Source organism: Acanthochromis polyacanthus, chromosome 4, assembly GCF_021347895.1.
Source record: "Acanthochromis polyacanthus isolate Apoly-LR-REF ecotype Palm Island chromosome 4, KAUST_Apoly_ChrSc, whole genome shotgun sequence".
In the NCBI taxonomy this organism is placed as follows: domain Eukaryota; kingdom Metazoa; phylum Chordata; class Actinopteri; family Pomacentridae; genus Acanthochromis; species Acanthochromis polyacanthus.
Window position 1 is genome coordinate 33,057,013 of NC_067116.1, and position 19,697 is coordinate 33,076,709.

Sequence of the window (19,697 nt, forward strand, 5' to 3'; positions counted from 1 at the left end):
TTTGGATTTACAGTGAAAATTACTGGACCACTAGGTTTGTTCTGAAGTAAACAAGCAACAAACGGTGGCAAGGTGTTGTGTTAGAGAGGATATTTGAACTATTGCTGTGTTTCTTAAAACTTTTTAAGTAAAGACACCATGTACAAAGCTATTCATATATTAACCCTCATGTCGTCCTGCAGGTCAAAATGGACCCATTTTAAAGTTTGAAAATGTGGTAAAAAATCTATTTTCACAGTGAAACTTCTGACGTCCACATTTTCAACATTTTTTGGGAAATTTTTGAACATTTTTTGGTGGAAAAAAGGAAATGTTAAAAATGTTTCTTGAAGAACATTCACAAAAAATCAACCAAAATCCAGTGAATTTTGCTGGATTTTGGTTGATTTCTATGTGAATGTTCTTAAAGAAAATATTAGAAGTTTTACTGATATACATGGAATCACTTAAGATATTATTAGGATTTTTTGAAAGATTTTTACTCATTTTTTAAAAAAATATTTACAAGAATTTTCTTGCCAAATTTGGAGGATTTTTAAAAAAAAATATTTTAAGGGAAACTTTTCAGGAATTATTGGAATTTTCAGAAATTTGGGAAATTTTTTTGCTGAATTTTTGGATTTTTTTTCAGACAAGGAAACATTTTGGGGCCCGTAAATGAGGACAACGAGAGGGTTAAAAATGTTGCAAATTTATGAGGAAATGCAGCTTCTATACCATTATTAATGGTTCTGGTCATTTCTACGTTGTTCTGCAGCATTCTAATACACCAAATACTGAGAACAGACGATGTATTTGCTCTCTAATCAGTAATTAGTCAATTGCAAGTCATGGCTAAAACCAAAGAGCCAAGTTCGCTTGCTGTTCGGGTTCATCCCTGAGAGAGATGTGTATTGTGGCTTCCTACAAGACAGGGAACACTGTTATTTAATGTTTTCAAGTCCCAGTGGCCACAAAGTAAAGCAAAACCAGAAAATGAAGTTCCAAGCTGTAAAAAGTCCCAAGGGTCGTGGTAATAAGTGATCCTGTGCTGCCAAGAGTGGTAGAGACCAAGAAGAATCATAGGATCACCACAAAGACCGTCCTGATGAATCTGAGTAACTCTGAGGACAACACAAGATTGTCGCTGTGGACGCCAACCAAAGAGGAACCCACTTCTCCAAGACAGGGTCACAAAAGCTCCCCCAGCTGTTGGAAAACTCATTAGGACAAAGAAAGACGCTGTTTGTCATCATCTCTGTCATCGGAGGAGACGAAAATTAAGGTAGTAGACACAGAGATGTTGCTTTTGTTTGGTGAATGAAAGGAGAAGCATTGAACCACAAGGACACCATCCCCAAGGCCAGACATGGTGGAATGGTGATGGAATGCTTTGGGGGTGTTTTCAGCTGACAGACCAGGTAACCTTGTCAAACTAAACAGCATTAGTTAAGTTAGTTTAAACACAAGACACTTGTGCTCCAAACAAAAAGGATGTGCACTTAATGAAGGACCTAGGATCCCTGACCCATCACTATACACACCAGTGAGCAGGGATTCCTAACACATCTCTGGGGGTCATCAGGTGGAAACCTTTCAACGGTGGTTCGCCTGTGTAGTCCCACAACACCTCCAGGAGGCTAGGCAGTGAACACTGGTGTCCCAGATTCACCCCCCTAATGCCAGTTCACACTGCTCCTACACCATCCAAACAGCACTGCCACGTTCAGCTGACCCAGGCCCAATTAGGAGATGCTCCAGGTAGTGACCAGTGCAGATGCTACCAGTTAGCGAGTGCCAACTTCTAAAAAGTGACAAAGAAGCTATACTTATAAACTCTCCAAAGCCCTCTAAATGCTAATACTAGCGGAAAGACTACTACCATGTCCAAAGCAAACTGACCACTGACAAAGAAACTATACAAGCCAGCTAAGTAAACTTGCTAGTGCTACATGCTAATGCTAATCACTAAAATACTTCAGCCAAGCTCACCAGAGACAGAGAATATACAAGCAGATTTTGTCTCATTTCATCTGTCATCTTCAGCCGTCACACCAGGCCACCTTATCAAAGTAAACAGCATAACTTAACACACACACACACGTTTGTACTTCTATCTTAGTGAGGACATCCATAGGCGTAATGCATTTCCTAGAGCCTTACCCTAACCTTAACCATCACAACTGATTGCCTAACCCTAATCCTTACCCTAACCAAACCTCAATTCATACCTGTTCTCTAAAAACAAGTCTTCACCCTCAAACATGGCTGTTTCAAAGTGAGGACCGGTCAAAATGTCCTCACTTTGATAGTTAAATGCAGAAAATGGTACTCACCATGTAGCAAGTACAAGAACACAAGAACACAAGAACACACACACACACACACACACACACACACACACACACACACACACACACACACACACACACACACACACACACACAGGAGGAAAACATTAGACTGAAAACTTGGCCTTGAGCAGCACTGGACCTTCCAACAAGACCATCCAGAAACAGTGGTCAAGAAATAGCTAACAGACAGCAGAGTCCAAGTCCAGACCTGAAACCCTTCAAGAATCTGGGGAAAGAACTGAAGACCAGAGAGTAACAGCAAGGAAGCCTTACAACCTCAAAGACCTGCAGATCAGTACAAAAAACAAACAGCAAAATCACACTGTAAACATGCAGAAACCTTGGTAGCAATAAGAACCTGCTCTGGTGACAAAAGTTTTGCCACTGATTACTGATAAAGGGATGGAATAACTTTGGGTTTTAACATTAACATCTGTTGGTACAAAGTTATGTTTTGTCACTTGTTGGTCATATAAAAATCTATTTAGATTTATATTTTATGTAAATTTTGCATGGAAATGAATCATTTTGTGCTGTATACACTGTACATGTGTTCCTTCCAAAAGCCTTTCCCATGACAAGTAGTTGGTAAACACATTAAATTGTAGCTAAACACATCGCTCCAGCACCAAATCATTGCATCCATTTAAAAAAAAAAAACATTTGAAAGGCTTTTGTTTTTCATTGTATTTATTAACAGAAATGTATTAACATTTATTATGCAGGAATGGGACCTTCTGTGAATGCATGGCACAATCATATTATATACATTCTTTCAGGAGACAGTGCACAAACATGGTGGAGGGGTGGGGGTAAATACAGGAATCTTAAAATGACCCTTCAGTAGGCTCTGACTGCCGTGAGCCGGGTGAGAAACACTGACTGTTCTTTTTGTTTAAGTTAAAAATGTTTATTTTTATAAAGAAACATGGCTATTACCAAGAAACAAAAAAAGTAATACTACCGTTTTGTCACATCAATTTTTTCTATATACAACCTAAGGACAGGTAATTCACACAAACCAGAAGGAGAATCTACCACAGTGCTAGGCTGGAGCCTGTTTTTTTTACTCTGTAACTGTAATAATATACATAATTCTCATGTAACACAACAATCACGTGTGCAGCTGATCACCCCACTTTACTTTAAAGAAACTACATCAGAGCAAACCTGTGTTTGTTCCTCTCTTTAGCTTATAATGCTTTTAAAGCTCATTGCACATTTCACCCGCCGCAGACGTTTGTCTTCGCTGAATGCCTGCATGAACGTGTGCATCGGGTGATTTAAACGCAGTCTGTCTGTGGCAGATCTTCTTTGAAAAAGGCTCAGTGTCCAGTTAGGTAGTCCTGGGTGGAGTCTGAAGCGAAGGAGTCGGCGTCCTCGTTATCGGAGTCCTCGCTGCTGTCGTCGGCCGCCGGCTCTCCGGACAGGGCGATGCGCGCGTAGTCGTCGGTATCGATGGACTTGCAGAAGTGAATGGCATATTTTAGTTTCTCTTCCAGCACCTGCTTACATGAGTACCTGGGCAGCTTGAGCAGGAAGAAACATGTGTAGGACTCCGGCAGAAAGTGGTCAGGAGGGTTGTACTTATCCAGCACCTGGAGACAAACAAGATCAGGTCCATATTAAAGCAATGAAAGTCCACAAAACAAATAACTCTGAATTTAAAAGCACCCAGTGGGATTTTTCACTTCACTGTTTGTCATTAAACACATTTTGTGGCCTGTTAGTCACACATTTTACATCACTACTATCAGGAGGAATCTGAAGCCTACAATGGGAGGCTTTATTTGATGTCTACATGTCCTCTGGTTCACCATCATGAAGGATGTTTCAGGGTTCAGATTTCTGCTCAGAGGAGCGAGGACGGATTTCAGAGGATGCATGAGACCAACCTTAGCGTAGGTCTATTATTAGACGGGTTCAGTGCTTTATTTAGACTCTCTCAGTGACTAGTGCTGCTTTACCACAATATCATTATGAAGAGAAAAATACAACTCAGGTGAGTTAAAAGAATGACTGACAGTGTTTGTTAGTGTCTACACTGAGATCTTAAAAGAAAAGAATTCTTTTTTAGAAATCAACAAAATAGCACCATTTATCGGAGCCACAAACTATAAAAACAGGAAGAATGGTTGGATTTCCCACTTTCTGATGGTCTGCAAAATACTCAGCTGTGAAGTGTGGTTTCCACTGGGGAAATTAACCAAACCTAAATTCATCAAAAACGTTTTTATTCTATGTTCAATTTCTGTAAAATAAATAAATAAATAAATCATGTACAGATTCTGTACAAAAACTAAAACCTATGCACTCTTCACTGCAACTGCAGAACCATTAGTGACCCAGCTGTGACCAACAGTCACCGAACAAAAATTCAAAACAGGAAGGCAAAAACAAGCGGGCAGAAGTAATAGTGGAAGTAATTCTTAATATTTAGATCATTTTTCATATCTGTGGACATACACCAGTATTTGCTGCTGACCCAACTGTGCTGCAGTCTTGAGAAACTCATTCTGCTTCTGGTGTAACTGGAAAAGAAAGAAAGTCTTCTTTCTCCATTAATATATTTCCTCAATTATTTTCTTTTTGGTTCCTTGAATCTCTCACAATTGCAGAGAAGACAAGGAAAACGAGAAACAGTTTCACAGTTGCCGGTTTCCCATTAACCTTGCCAGCAAGTTGATTTCTCGCGATATTTGTGAGTTCACAAATCTCTCAAGAAAGCATCTTGTACCGCTCCCGCTTTCACTGTTCGTACAGAGCCAAGTTGGCACGGGCCAATCACGCAGCAGTATTCGTGTGTGGGGCGGGATATCCGGGTGTGAAGACGACACCACTCCAGACGACACCAAGCGCCAGTAGATCAAAACAAACATGGCAACGGAGGACAACGATGGTGTAGATGCTTCTTTGAAGGAAGAACAACGAGAGGCTCTTTGTGCATTTCTGGATGGTAAAGATGTTTGTGCTTTTTCACCTACGGGTTTTGGTAAGAGTTTAATCTACCAATTGGCTCCGCTCGTTGTGAAGATCCCGCGATTGGCTAAAAACAAACCTGTCAGAGGCGGGACATACTGTTGCATTGTCCAATCCGTGCCTCTTTCCTCTGAACGGATTTACATGGAGCGGTCCCAGATTGATATTGTGGAGTACTATCAAGTACTACACAATTATTAATCTGGCTATTGCCAGGTTAGTTTCCCATGCCTTTGTTGACACATTGCTATATTTCTTTCTATAGTGATAAAACTAGAGATGGTAGTGATTACTTGTTAAACGATCAATTGCCATTTTACCAGTTAAAATGTTTAAACCGATATGGCAGAAGACAAAGACATGCATGTCAGAGAGTGTATTTTACATTAGTTGCAGTACCCGGTTGCACCACCAAGTGGAGCCTCTCACTGTTTAACCCTTTGATGCTCAACATGAGTCAAAAGTGACCCAAATCCAATAGAAAATGGGTATCTGCTGACCCACATCACAGGGTTAAACAGGAGAAATCTGAAGAGTCTGAGAGCAAGCAGAGAGCACTGTGGTAGTACAGAGCCACCATGACAAAGTCTCCTGTGACACTTAATGCCTACCAGCCAGAGCTCATACTTTGTTATCAAGTTAATGTATTCTATTACAAGAACACTGTGCCCTAGTCTCAGTCAGTTCCTTTGGTGTTGTCGATTAATGAACTGCTCAGTGGGCAGCACTGTTGTGTTGTAGCTAGAAGATCTCCGGCTCACAGCCCAGTCTGGGTCTGGGATCTTTCTGCATGGAGTTTGCATGTTCTCCCTATTCATGTGTGGGTTTTCAGTGGGAACTCTGGCCTTCCTCCCAAAGTTCAAAAACATGCTGAGATTACCTGGTGATTCTAAATTGTTCGTAAGTGTTTGTCCCTCTGTGTAACCCTGTGATAGACTGGTGGCCTGTCCAAGGTGTCCCCTGCCTTCGCCCCAAGTCAGCTGGGATAGACTCCAGAGCCTCCGTGTATAGACTATGGATGGATGGATGTTTTGGAAGGCTGTCAATTGTCAGTTGAGAAAATAGTTCCATATTTGTAGCTAAAATACTGCAGTGAGTGTTGCACCACTCATCACCATTCAAAGGAGGACCCACCATTAAAAACTTCCACGGGTAAGCTTTGTCAGAGTCAACCTTCTCACCTGCACAACAAAATCCCGTCCCCGGAAGTCAGCGATGGTTCGTGGCAGGCGAGTGCGACCCCAGACAAACCTCAGGAAGAGAGACCTCTCTGTGTTGGAGAAGGACTCCATCACCTCCCAGAACCACTGGATGAGCGGTGCCGTTGGCTCCACCCCCTTATAGGTGGCTACTGACTTCAGCAGGTGGAGCGGGATGTCTGGGCTTCCACACACCTGAGGAGAAGGAAAAATCTGTTGCAAAATCTGCTCACAGCTGGAAGACAGAGGTAGTTTGTCTACCTACAACTGTTCTCGCTCACCATCGTTTCCAGCTCGTAACCGGTGAAAAGTGACAGGAGGGGGACGGGAACCACTCGAGCCATTCCTTCGCGCACTGCAGATACCTGCTCGTCAAACTCATGTAGTCTGCAGGGTGACAAAAAAAGGTATAAACACAAACCAAACCACAAATGTGTGTGTTCACTGGGCATGTTTTCTCACCTGTAGTTAATGGCCAGGCGGACGTATTCGGCTCGGTTCTCCAGGGTGATGTGGGAGTATTTGGAGCTGAGCTGGATGTCCTGACCGCTGGCGTTGGGCACCGTGAAGGGAAGTGTCATTGCCTCAAACTCCTCAGCTGTGGCCTCGTTGTCACGGATGTACATCAAGCCAGGAATAAAATCCTTATCAACCTGAGAACACAAAAGTGCCGCATTGATTTTTCTCTTAATAAACTGTAATTTATTATTATTTGTGTGTATAAAAGCATGTGTTTAAGTGCACTCATGTCCACAACACAGTTCCTGTGAGCTTCCAGATCTACTCTTTCCAGTCTTGTGCTGAATTCAGCAGCCACCTAACCTTTTTAATATCTCAGGGGCAAAACCACAAAACAAGAGCAGCTTTGTGAGTGAAAAGGGCCTTTTTTCCCCATTTCACTCGCTTCCCAAAGACGGTTCAGGAGCTCATGATCAGAGCGTGAGGGCAGGAGTGGACTCACACCATCTCTTAGGCAATAGTCAAGGCTGTGGCTCTGTCATAAACTGAATGTAGACTTCTGAGGAGCAGGTACAGTGTGACCTTCCAGAAATGTCTGGAGAACTCGGTACCATTAGAGAGCAGTGAGCTGATTGGCTTAGGTTTTAATCTGAGGAGGAATGTATAGGAATGTGTTCTTTTTGCACGTTATAATCACACCGTGAGGGTTTAAAAGTTATACAATGTCTGATATAAAGAGAAACATTGCTTTTTCTAACTGGAAGGAAGAGATGATAGAGACCACCAGAGCCCATGTGAAGTCTACAGAGTTAAAACGAGTGATGCTGCTGTAAAAAGTTCCAAATGGTCATTATGAGAAGACGGGCCTCACATGATTAACATTTTCATATTCCAAAACTCTTACTCTTTTCTCTGGGGTTTACTTTTATGAGTCAGATTCTCCAAACTCTCTTAACTACACAAATTGTTATAAACTATAAACTGAAGAATCCCATCTGTTCAGACGATTCGGCTCCACTGCCACCACTTCCTCTTAGAAAGGTGAAACAAATGCAGTTCTTCGGTAACCAGATTAACAACAGACGAGTGACAAATTAAAGGAAAAACCAACATAATGGGTCTTAACAAGGTGTTTGGCCACTATGTGCCACCAGAACAGCTTTAGTGCACTGTTGCATTTATTCTCAGAGTCTCTGAACTCTACTGAAAGGATGATAACCAATTTTCCAAAAGGTATTCCCTCATTTGGTGTTCTGAAGAGGACAAAATTTCCCCCAATTGTAATTCACTGCATTTTCACACTCAACAAACCATTTCCATTGCATCCTATGGATAAAGATACTGTCATCCTTGAAGAGATCACTCCCATCAGGATAGAAATGTGACCCCTAGAATTAAGGTGATTCCTTAAATCAACTTTGTATTGACTATTAGTGACTCTTTGGTCAAATAATTACAATGGATTAGATTTATATAGCGCTTTTCAAGGCACTCAAAGCGCTTCACAATGAATCCACTGTTCATTCACTCACACATTCTCACTCTGGTGGTGGAAAACTACATTTGTAGCCATGGCACAGCTGATCTGGGGCAGACTGACGGAGGCTGCAATCCACGCCTACAGCCCCTCTGACCACCACCAACATTCATACTCCAGTGTGAGAGCAGCACTGGAGGCAAGGTGGGTAAAGTGTCTTGCCCAAGGACACAACAGCACATGAGTAGGACAGAGCGGGAATCGAACCACCGACCCTTCGATCATTGGATGACCTGCTCTACCACCTGAGCCCCAAATACAGACAGAAACAATGTCATCCAAGTGCATTTGACATCATTAGGAAGCCATGAGATCCCTTCACTGTAGGGTTTAAGGATTTAAGGGACAGTATATATGACAGGGTGTATCTGTTTGACTTTCTAAAGTATTGCTTCAATGCTTGTGATGTTCTAGTGTCAGGGAGCTGTAATATATACTCTGACTAGCTCATTCCACTGTATGTGAATGTGACACAGACATGGCTTCGGGTCATGTGATTATTTCTGGAAACGGTCATTTCGTGCTTCACTGTGATCGGATTTGCTGTCTCATAATTTAATACAAACAAGCGTTTCTCATTAATGCGGCAGAATGTCTGTTATTGACCAATTTGATGGGTCTGGACCACTAATGAATTCTGTTTGCTCTTGAGAAACTTCCAGGAATAAAAATCTCTTTCATCACTCCTAAGTGACACTTCAGTACAAATGCACTCATATGAGTAGTTCTGGCATGAGGCCCAGTGTTTGAAATATTAGTTATATTTTCACACCAAGTAAGTCCTCATCAATGCACACTGAGAGCTCCATTGTGTTCTGAGGAGCAGGACTGTGGACGTACCTCACTGAGGTCAGCGATGGTCAGGTTCATGCCTGCCAGCTGCTTCCATACAGGCTCTGCCAGATTCAGGCTAAGAGGGCTTCCAGTCCGGATTGCAATACCTAGGAGCACTCCTGCAGACGCAGCAAGCAGAGCGCATTACTCACAGATCAGACATGAGCAATCATCTGTCACCATGTGGCGGAAAATGCATTCAACAAACAAAAAGGAAAATCTGCATGAACAGAAAACATGCTCAACAGTGCAAGTCAGGTGTTTTATCAGCAAAACAAATGTGCATAAACTATTTGTACTTTTTAAATTAAAAGCATATTTTCAGTTTTTGTTTATCGAGGATTAACACCCCAGACCTGTCTGGGAGATTAACTGGATTATACCTAGGAAGCGGAACATGCTCATGTGAAGAGGGGACTTGGCTGCTGGGTTCAGCAGGAAACAGTCCCTGTTGGCGCCCGACTCGTCGCGGCCGTTAGGGGTGACGATGAGCAGGGGAGTCAGAGCGTTCTGCAGCTCCTCACACATTTCTGCAATGGACTCGCTGTAGCCGCCACCACAGTCATCAACGGACTCCCCTAAGGGAAAAAAATGTGTATTTAAAACATATGGGAAATTTAACTGACAGATAGATGTTACTTCTAAAGACAATGCTGAGTGAAGTGTGAGGGAGGGGTGGACACCCACCTACAAATTTAACCTTCCACACTCGGTGGGGGAGCAGCAGGCTGTCAGGGCTGAATGAACTCATTTTGGCACACATCTGACCAAATACAGACTTGGTTCCGTCAGGACCTGCCAAGCCCCCTTTGCTACGGGAACGCTTCACCTGCAGGGTGAAGAAGAAGGGGGAAAAAGGATGAGATTATGGTTTGATTTGTTTCTGTTCTGTGCCTAATAACTTCCTGCTAGATAGAGAGGAAGGGCTGATATGCATGAACGGCTGGATATGACAGCTCTGCCCTCCAAAGACAGAGTTACATGGTGGGGAGAGGGGAGGTGAGGGGGAGAGGCAGCGGGGCAAGTCTAGACTATGTGGAGGAAAGTGTAAAACTCAGAGCAAGACTCCCTTCAGACAGGAAGGAGTGTAGATCACACACCACGAAAAAATCCCCTTATGAAAGACATCACATGTAATGCTGAGGAGTCAGTCTGGAACGCAGCCTCACAGCGAGAGAGGGGGGAGGGAAGTACAGCTAGAGGGAGGGCAGGAGACTTGAAAGGAGATAAAAATGATAAAAATGGGCTGGGTAATGTTTGTACTCTAAAGATTCTGCTCATCGATTTTGGTTCTTGATGAATGTCAAATGTGATTCTTTGAGAGGCAGGAAGTTAGAGTTACTGCAACAGTAAAATCCCAATTTCTAGTTATATAATGAGGAAAAATCTAATCATCCAATGACAAAATATACTCTGTTACAGTATAACTGTCAACATTTTTACTTTTAATGCCATAGTACACTTTCCTGATTATGCTTGGATACCTGTACTTTACGGCAAACTTTCAATGCAGGGCTTTTACAGTGTAAGGATCAGCACTTTTATCCAATAACAATACACTGTTCATACAGATCATAACAACTACATCGTTCATACTGTGCATATAGACTGTATAATTCCTCCATTTCATCCCATTATATGCTGCATAAATCTTACTGTCCATACTCTTCATACAGCATGTTAACCCCAACCTTTCCACATATACTACTGTTCAAAAGTTTTGGGTCATTTAGAATGTAGCCAATGGTGTTGAAAGACTAACTGATGATTAGAAAACCTTTGTGCAATTCTGTTAGCACATGGATAAAAGTGTGAGTTTTCATGGAAAACATGAATGCATGGGTGAACTCAAACATTTGAAGAGTGGTGCACATTTATCTGTGTTTATATTGTGCCCACAGCTATTATATTTACATACTTATTTGTTCATAACTCTCTGTCCATAATATTCATTCTCTATATAATGCACTTTACTGCTCTTTTGCACTTCTGGTAAGATGCTAAACTAGTGGGGTACTTGGTACACTGTGCAATGACAATTATGGTAAGTGGAATCTAATCTAATCAAACACCTAAGTAATTCTTCCACCACTCCCCATCTCTACAAACACTTATTATATGAAGTGTCAATGAGATTAATACGGCCTGATTACAGCCTGATTGTAGATCCACTTTAAGGAAGGTAGTAATTTAGACCAGTTTGTTTGTTGTGTGAAGTCAGTCTGTGCTGTTGTGTGACAGAAATAGCACAAAACTGCAGTAAAGTGCTGCTACAAGGAGTTGAAAAGCAACTTCAGTCAGCAGTAACATGCCTTGATCAGCAGAATAGTTACTGAAAGTTTGTGTTGTGAATTTAGGATTCTTGTTCATAACCATTCTTCACAGCAGAGTTGTGAAACACTTCTCACCACAGATAAATGTTAGAGGAAACGCAGAGTTGGATGAAGTAATCATAACCATAGAGACAGTGGTCTTTTCTCTTGTTTCTTTAATATTTTCTTGTTTATTTTAGCTACTTTACTGTAAGTGCAAAGTCCAAAAACTGTAGTCTTTGCTAAATAAAGATGACTGTTACAGGAAGGTCACACAATTTGTAATACTCACCTGCTATCAAGCAACTCAACAGAAGCAACATAAGTGAGAACTATGTCACACTCACAATTTATTATTAAGATGATGTATTAGGAGGTAGGAAGAAACTCAGACATTTAACTACCTTGACTAATTCTGTCGACAGATAGTGGATACTGTTCATAAACTAGCGTGAGTAAGCGGGATCAACAATGAAATTTTCCTAATGATTAATTTAGAATCTGACTGTTAGAGCTGGTTCTTGTATTATGAGCGACCATAGTGTACTTAAAACGTGTGCTGTTTGCATTTATTTGCAGCCGTACCTGTATCCTGTTCAACTCCACCACCGGTCCGTGCTGCCTGTCTCTCACCATCGTGGCTTGAACCACCTTTCTAAAAGCTGCTTCCTGTTAAGATGAAAAAAATGTCCAACCAAATGAAGGAAGTGTGAGTTTTAGTGCCAAACAAACATAGAACATTATTCTGCTCTCTATGTTTTATATGCCTGTTTCTGTTTTTAAGTTCCATGCTGTCTCACCTTGCCCTGGGAGATGAGGATCCCCCTGAGAGTGTCGAAGCCCACTGAAGGGCCGTGACCTGTCTGACCCAGGCGACCCTCCAGGTCAAACATGGGTATACAAGGGCAGAAGAGCTCTGAGATGTGATGCAGCAGCAGCAGCCTGTTCCTCAGGGCCATGATGGGGATCTCCTGCAGGTGGTTGTACTCCATAGGAACCTTAAACACACCACACAGATATTTAAAGATCAACGGTTTGCAGAGATGGTCATAAGATGTTCAGAAAGTGGCTTTGATTTAATGATACTTGTCTCTGCAAAACATTACTGCCATCTATTGGAAGCTGTGGACTGAGAAATAATGTTTCAAAGTCGCTGTTGGAGGAAGTACAGTACCTGTGCAGGAAGTTTTCCAGCATTAGTGGGCTTGCTGGTGGACCAGGCCAGAGTGTGAGCAGATCCACAGGCCACCCTGTTGATTTTCTTGCCCTGCAGCGCAGCAACCAGCCGAGGCCTCTGGATGGCATTAGTGGTACCATCTCCAAGTTGGCCCTCATCGTTGTCGCCCCATGTGTACACTTCTCCTGAGCCAAACACAACAACAAAGCCCTTTGTGAAGCAGCAATCCAGCCTGACTAAGCTGAACTGTTGGGACTCAATGACAACAAAATGCAAAAAGAAAGCATATCTGCAATGAGCAGAACGATACACCTTTGAGGATCAAATAAAAAAAAGGCTGAATAATGCATTTAAAGTTCTACTTACCATCCTCCGTGCAGCACACACAGTGCAGTGACCCTGTGGCGATGGCAATGACTTTTTTACCCTGTAGTCCCTGCACCTGTCTGGGTCGACGAACGTGGTCATCGGAGCCGTGGCCCAGGCGATGGTAGTCGCCTTTGCCCCTTTAAATCGCACAACACACACAGTGAGCTTTCTTGTCACAAACACATTGAAAAACCTGGCAGGTCATCTCTATACATACCATGTGTACACTGCTCCAGACTTAGTAAGAGCCACTGAAAACTGAGAGCCGCACTCCACTTTGACCACTCCGAGGCCGGTGAGAGAGTCGATCTGAAGACAAAAAGCAATATTTCATGAATCGTGTGAATAAAAAAAAGACAAGATTTTACAGCAGCTCTCAATCGCTCTCCATAATGTACACAAAGCCCATTGTGTCTTAAGGACATTGGTCTTGTTTAGTTATGTTGTATCTCTGTAAGCAGATCATCTATTTAAAAAGGTGCAATGTGCAGGATTTTGAACATAAACATAGCATTAAAACAGCTGGTGCTCAAGTGAGATCCTGTTGTTTGGAATGTTCCACAGAGAACAGCTAAAAAGAAAAGCACTCCTGCTCCACTGAAACAAACCAAGATAAACCTAAATGATTCAAATGCTGACATTAATTTGTAACTTTGTAGCTGCCATTAATCTATCAAATACCTTTAATTAGTGTTCATTTGTACCCGATGATGGTGCCAATACAAACCTGGAATTCATGTTAAAAGAAGTCTGATTTATCACTAGGTCCTGCAGTGATATCTTAGTCAGCATGAAATCATGAGACCTTGTGGATAGATGCCACACCATTCTCTTGCCCTGACCTACTTACACCAACAGATTCTTGGAGTCATGACTTGGCCTTATATCTACTTCTTGTGTCCACTCAGGCTAAGCTAAGTTTGCTGATCCATATGGCTTGATATGTAGTTTGATCTAACTGCCTTCAAGCCTAAATAGCTACTCCTCTGGTCTCAGGAACTTTTACACACATGAATGGTGCCCACTTATCTGCATTCCAAAAATAAATTATAAGCTGCATTCTTCAGGCTATCTGTTTAATTGTTTGGTCAATATGCGCTAAGCTGACCTAATTATTTTTAGTGCTACTTTCATAAGGAGAAATGTGCAACATCAACAGCCTTGCAGAAAATAAACAATTTTCTTGGCAGCGGGTAGAACAGACTACATGTAAACCCCCCTGTATTGTTACAATTTTGAACTCAACATCCTGAATGTTAACCACATTTCAAACAGATTTGATGCTTACTGAACATTTACTCAAAATTGATTTCATACTAAATGACATCATGTCAAAAAAAGCTGTGCCCCTCTGTTCTAAAAAGGATTACCAAAAACTCTTTAACAGCAGTTTGCATATTACAGCTCAACAACCAACATCACAGTACAAACTGACCAATCTAAAATGATTTAATGATTTAGCTTTTGATGTTTATTTATAGCGCATTTAGGTTAATACATCCAGCAAGTAAAAACTTTTGAAATATCACAAAAAGCGAATTAGGCTCATTTCCATTAACTGCTTTGGAGAGAAAACAACTGAGCAGTCTTGTGTTGCTAGAAAATCGCACTATAAATTATGTTACACACGGCTGTAATGAATGAGAAGAAGATGACAGAAACAAAATCAGTTGTTTGTCAACTGCTAAAAAAAACCCTGTAGAAGAAGAGTAAACAAACAAAAATGGAGAGAGGTCTTCAGAAATTGTTTTGGATCAGGAAAGTTATAATTATTCTTGGTCAGGTTTTAAGTTTCGTGCCTAAGCGCAAGCAGCTGATCAGTCAGATGGGCTAAATGTTTGCTGTGTCAGAACTTACACAAAAATGGTGTTTCGAAGTGTCAAGGTGCACATTAATGCTTTAGAAAAAGTTAAAAACCTCTTCAGACGAGTTTATAAACTGTTTTGCAAAGTGGAAAAGTGTTATAGAAACATGGCTAATGTGTCTAAAGATACATCTGTATTAAAACCAGCACTGTGAGCCAACAGTGTCTGACACATGATACTTGTGCTAAGAGTGGTGCTTTCTGAAGAGTATTTCCAAAAATGTTATATTGTGCCTTTAACCCCAATTCCCTGTCCACGATTTTCAGCCAACAGCACTTAGAAGTATAAATAACAGCTGGGCTTATTGATCTTAAAGGAAAGAGAAAACCCATTTCGAGAATAATAGTCTTTGCTAAGGTCGAGTGTAAGTATAAAGTAATGCCTTTGCTGACCTCAAGTCCACACTGCTGTGTAATCTGTCTTACCTTCATGGGGATTTTGCAGCCGTCACTGCCTCCCCGACCCAATTTGCCGTAGTCCCCATCTCCCCAGGACCAGACCATGTCATCATCAGTTAGACACAGCGTCTGGGCGTCCCCGCTGCCGCAGGCCACATCGATGACCCTGTGACCCTGCAGTGCATCCACCTGGATAAACCACACAGACAGTTACTCGTTTCATGTTGAGTGCACAAAGTTTTGAGTCCTGTGAGAAAGAGAGCCACACACACACACCAGCTTGGGTTTAAGCTGGTCCTCGCTGTCCCCATGGCCCAGTCGTCCATAGCGACCCTTGCCCCAGGTGAAGAGCTCTCCGCTGGCCGTGATGCAGGCGCTGTGTGCTCCTCCGGCTGCGATATCAACCACTTCCACTCCCCTCAGGGACTCAATTACACGAGGACGGTCACAGGGGCTGAAGCCAAGAGGAGTCTCAGTTATTACAAAAACTGTTTACACTGTCCTTAATGCTTACAGTGACATGGGCTTGTATTGAAACTGTGTGTGTTATGAGCTGCAAACTGAAGGTGAAAGTGTTATTTAGTTAATGTAACCTTCTGTTCCCATGGCCGAGTTTTCCATCCTCAGCCTCTCCCCAGGAGTAGACCTCCCCCTCAGAGGACAGGGCAAGGCAGTGCTTCCCTCCAGAGTTCACAGCCACCTTCCTGATGAAGACGTGCTGAATGGACTCCAGTAAAGTCGGGGTGGATACAGACTCAGTGCCTCCAATACCCAGTCTGCCCCCTGCTCCATATCCTGTTGCATACAGCTGAGAATCAAGATAAAATAAGTTATTTTACAATTTCCTCGAAAGTACAAAAATGCGCAGCATGAAGTCCATACAGTTTATATTTGGCTTGACAAAAGCAAAGGGAGATGAGACCTTTCCGTCAGCAGTAACAGCAAACAGAGTCTGCTCCCCTCCGATAAGCTGGACAGGCCGCAGAGTGGCGAGGGCTTCAGTCGGTGTGGGTACTTTGACTTTTGCCCCCTCGATGCCCCCCAGCTGCCCTCTGTGGTTGTGGCCCCAGCCATAGATGGTGCCGCTTCCCCCAGCGGAGAGCGTCCAGTCGTCTGGCCGCCGGTTCATCCACTGTACGAGCTGCTCGTCGTGCTCACGCTTGAACAAGTCGTGACTCTCATGAAGTCCATTCATGCTCTCGTGATCTGCCATGAGCTCACGAATCTTCTTTGTAACCTTCAGAGGAATAAGCAATGAAGGAAAATGGATTAGGAACATTTTTAGGTCAACGACCGATGAAGAAAACTCAAGGCGGCTGGCACAGCCTGGCACCCACCTCGTCCAGGAAAGGTCTCGGTAGAGAGGTTCTCTTGTCCAGAGCGACAGCCACTCTGGAGGCGGTGCAGTAGCGGCGGAACCAGGCCCACTTATGGGTCTCAGCACAGCAAGGTAAAGTGTCGAGCTCGAGGTCGCAAGCAAGAGCAACCAAAACCTGACAAAATGTTAAAATTAACTTCTGAGAAAACTATTTATAAAACCTAGAAAAAATCCAGCACACTGTCAACATATGAAGCCATAGTGGAGGCAAGGAAACAATTGAGTACCTTAAAAAATGGACTATGAAGCAGCTGCTTCCCTCCTCTCACGATGGGGTCTTCATACTCGTACTGCCTCTGCAGAGCCTCTGGTAGACCTTTTACAAGAGCAGCCAGTGCACTGCCAGTGAAACTCTGAAAGAAAATAGATTATCAGTTACTTCATTGTTAAATAGACAAGACTCATTATTCTAAATAATGGCTTGGCACTCCATAAAGTATCCCTGCTTTTTTTTTTTTTAAATCTTTGTCATTGTTATTCTTTGTTTTGACTGCAGGAGATGAATAACATTATCTCTCACATCATATTTCAAACACTCATGAACCGCTGACAGTGCAGACTTCATGAGAAACGCACTTCGATTACGTTACTGTTTGTGGTGTGAAAGAACAGATCAAGACGGATAGATCAGGTACAAATATACATAGAAAAAAAAACAGCCACAAATCATGTCAACCACTAAAAATAAAAAAATAAACAGAAAAACAACTAAAGTCCAGATATGCAGTGAACACGGCAATGCCACTGACCAGTGCCCAAGTTCACTACACTCAAATATTACAACCACAACAAATTCAAGCGCTATCACAAAGCTATGTTAGTTACTCGCCTTTAATGGTATTTATTACATTTGTCATACCAATGATTGTCTGTTTGCTTCAGCAGATCTGCACGTTGTCTGTAATGCATTTTTTTTTAAATTCTAAAAAGCATCAAACTATACAAATGTTCACATGTACTTTACAAAAACTAAACTTTGTCAACAAAATTTCTACTAATATTGTGCACAATCCTATGAATTACCATGATTTATACACAAAAACTATTTTACTGAAAGTATTCTGACAGTATATTAACAGTAAGTATCACACTGTACTCACCATGGAGCGAGCCTCGCCTTCGCTGTCGCCCAGTAGTCTGTTTATGTTGATGGACTGACCGTACTCTGTGGTCAGAAGCTTTCGTAGCCTCTGCAGAGCCCACATCCTGTGTCCAGCAGCTACATATGATTTTAAAAAAAATGTATATGAACATTTCATTGATAAAAATAATTAAATTTCTTCAGAATTGTATTACCGAGGAGAAATTCTAACAAATTCTTGTTTTATTTAGACTATGCAGGAGCTTAATCATGGTGAATCATGACGATCACACTGTACCTAGAGCACTAAGCTGAGCACAAGCAGCGAGGGAGGCAGCTAAACGAGGAACAATGCTCCTGTTGGAAGCAAAGTTAAGCCTGAAGTCCAAGAGACATGTGACTAAGTCCATGGAGGGGCAGGACAAGATACAGCGATCAGACAGCAAGTCTTTGGGACCTGGTGGAAAATAAGAAAAAAGGGTCACAAACCGAGGAACGTTCCGTTACAGCATGACTACATATCAGCTCCGTTCTGACAAAGGGCTCGTATTTAAGTGTATGAGAGGTACAGCATGAGTACAGTAATAAACCAACCAGTGTCAGAAATTGGTTGTATAAATTCAACACGACTCACCAGCGGCAGGCATGATGGGATACACAGTGAAGCGCCAGCCCCAACCATTAACTGAACCATCACTGGTGAATTTCCACTTGAGCTCATCTCCAGGGATCCTTAATTCACTGGACCAGTCTGACCATTCCCGACCTGAAACACATACAGCATCATGAATTTTTGATCCCCTTGCTGTTGCTTGTAATTTATGATGTTTGTTTTGTTTTTAAACAGTCTCTGTATTACCTGATCTGACAGAGACGATCCTATTGGCTCCATCCATGATGGTTAGCGGGTCGTGACGTCTCTCGGTTGAACACTGTCGGTCAAACTCTATCCTCAGACCCTCGGCTCCTACAGAGCAAAGAACAAATTGTTGGCTACATCCAAGTGATCTGTCATACTGAGCTCCTGTAAGATCCAACAAATGATCTTGCTCTTTTAAGTGCGTGCAATTCCAGTTGATTTATGTTTTACCTGGGATCTTTACAGTGCCGCTAGTCGAAGTGTCATCTGTGTACGGATGGCTGCTCTCTACAACAACTGGCTGTGAGGACAGACGACCGCTTTGTGAGTCCGTTGCAACGTCCTCCAATTCAGTGACACACAATTCCAGGAGCATGTCAGCAACCTGCAGAAGACAGTGACTGTTAACAGCTGACTTTCTACAGTACAAATCGCAGGCCAACATGCACGTTCTATTAAGGAATACAGCACATTACCTGTGGATAAGCTGTGCCCATGCCAGACAGCACAGCGGACAGCACCTCCTTGCCTTTCTCCCCAGAGCGACATGACACTGCCAGCTTGAGCAGGTCCACCATCACTCGGGTATCATCAGGCACCAGCAGACTTGTGAACTCGTCGAGGTACTGAGGCTCTGGACCGACTACTTTACTCTGACTCTCAGAGTCCTGAACAGAAAACAACGAAAAAGGCAGAGTTAGACAGATACAGCTGGAGTTACCACAATTTTTCTGCTTGTTATTAAACAGACTAACCTCTTTAGTCTTTGTCATGGTCTCAGCAATGATGCTGGCTGCTCCGGGGTCGTCGGTGACGGGGATGAAGGGACGTGAGGAGGCTCCACAGGCGGAGGGAGTGACAGCTGATGATGGAGTGATGGCATCTTCAGAGGAGGGAACCTGTTTACACACAAAATA

General features: G+C 42.5%; 1 protein-coding gene across 4 annotated transcripts in view; it reads right to left on the reverse strand.

Moving 5' to 3' along the window:
* Positions 1 to 3,005: 3,005 nt before the first annotated feature.
* The window catches only part of herc2 (HECT and RLD domain containing E3 ubiquitin protein ligase 2), a 57,198-nt gene continuing 40,506 nt past the window's right edge, over positions 3,006 to 19,697 (reverse strand). For 2 of the 4 annotated variants that reach the window (XM_051946927.1, XM_051946925.1), the window contains exons 67-91: positions 19,536 to 19,679; positions 19,257 to 19,448; positions 19,012 to 19,165; positions 18,781 to 18,888; positions 18,556 to 18,687; positions 18,220 to 18,378; positions 17,941 to 18,059; positions 17,068 to 17,193; positions 16,800 to 16,955; positions 16,385 to 16,699; positions 16,056 to 16,270; positions 15,739 to 15,916; positions 15,490 to 15,651; positions 13,417 to 13,508; positions 13,197 to 13,336; positions 12,828 to 13,012; positions 12,454 to 12,651; positions 12,239 to 12,322; positions 10,029 to 10,170; positions 9,725 to 9,919; positions 9,348 to 9,460; positions 6,974 to 7,164; positions 6,793 to 6,898; positions 6,494 to 6,706; positions 3,006 to 3,931 (exon numbers count right to left, since the gene is read on the reverse strand). In XM_051946927.1, the coding sequence (XP_051802887.1) occupies positions 3,659 to 3,931; positions 6,494 to 6,706; positions 6,793 to 6,898; positions 6,974 to 7,164; positions 9,348 to 9,460; positions 9,725 to 9,919; positions 10,029 to 10,170; positions 12,239 to 12,322; positions 12,454 to 12,651; positions 12,828 to 13,012; positions 13,197 to 13,336; positions 13,417 to 13,508; positions 15,490 to 15,651; positions 15,739 to 15,916; positions 16,056 to 16,270; positions 16,385 to 16,699; positions 16,800 to 16,955; positions 17,068 to 17,193; positions 17,941 to 18,059; positions 18,220 to 18,378; positions 18,556 to 18,687; positions 18,781 to 18,888; positions 19,012 to 19,165; positions 19,257 to 19,448; positions 19,536 to 19,679 (4,092 nt within the window). In that variant the 3' untranslated portion in view covers positions 3,006 to 3,658. Of the gene's footprint in view, positions 3,932 to 6,493; positions 6,707 to 6,792; positions 6,899 to 6,973; positions 7,165 to 9,347; positions 9,461 to 9,724; positions 9,920 to 10,028; positions 10,171 to 12,238; positions 12,323 to 12,453; positions 12,652 to 12,827; positions 13,016 to 13,196; positions 13,337 to 13,416; positions 13,509 to 15,489; positions 15,652 to 15,738; positions 15,917 to 16,055; positions 16,271 to 16,384; positions 16,700 to 16,799; positions 16,956 to 17,067; positions 17,194 to 17,940; positions 18,060 to 18,219; positions 18,379 to 18,555; positions 18,688 to 18,780; positions 18,889 to 19,011; positions 19,166 to 19,256; positions 19,449 to 19,535; positions 19,680 to 19,697 lie in introns of all 4 variants that reach the window. The other 2 variants (XM_051946926.1, XM_022201953.2) reach the window with 1 other exon arrangement.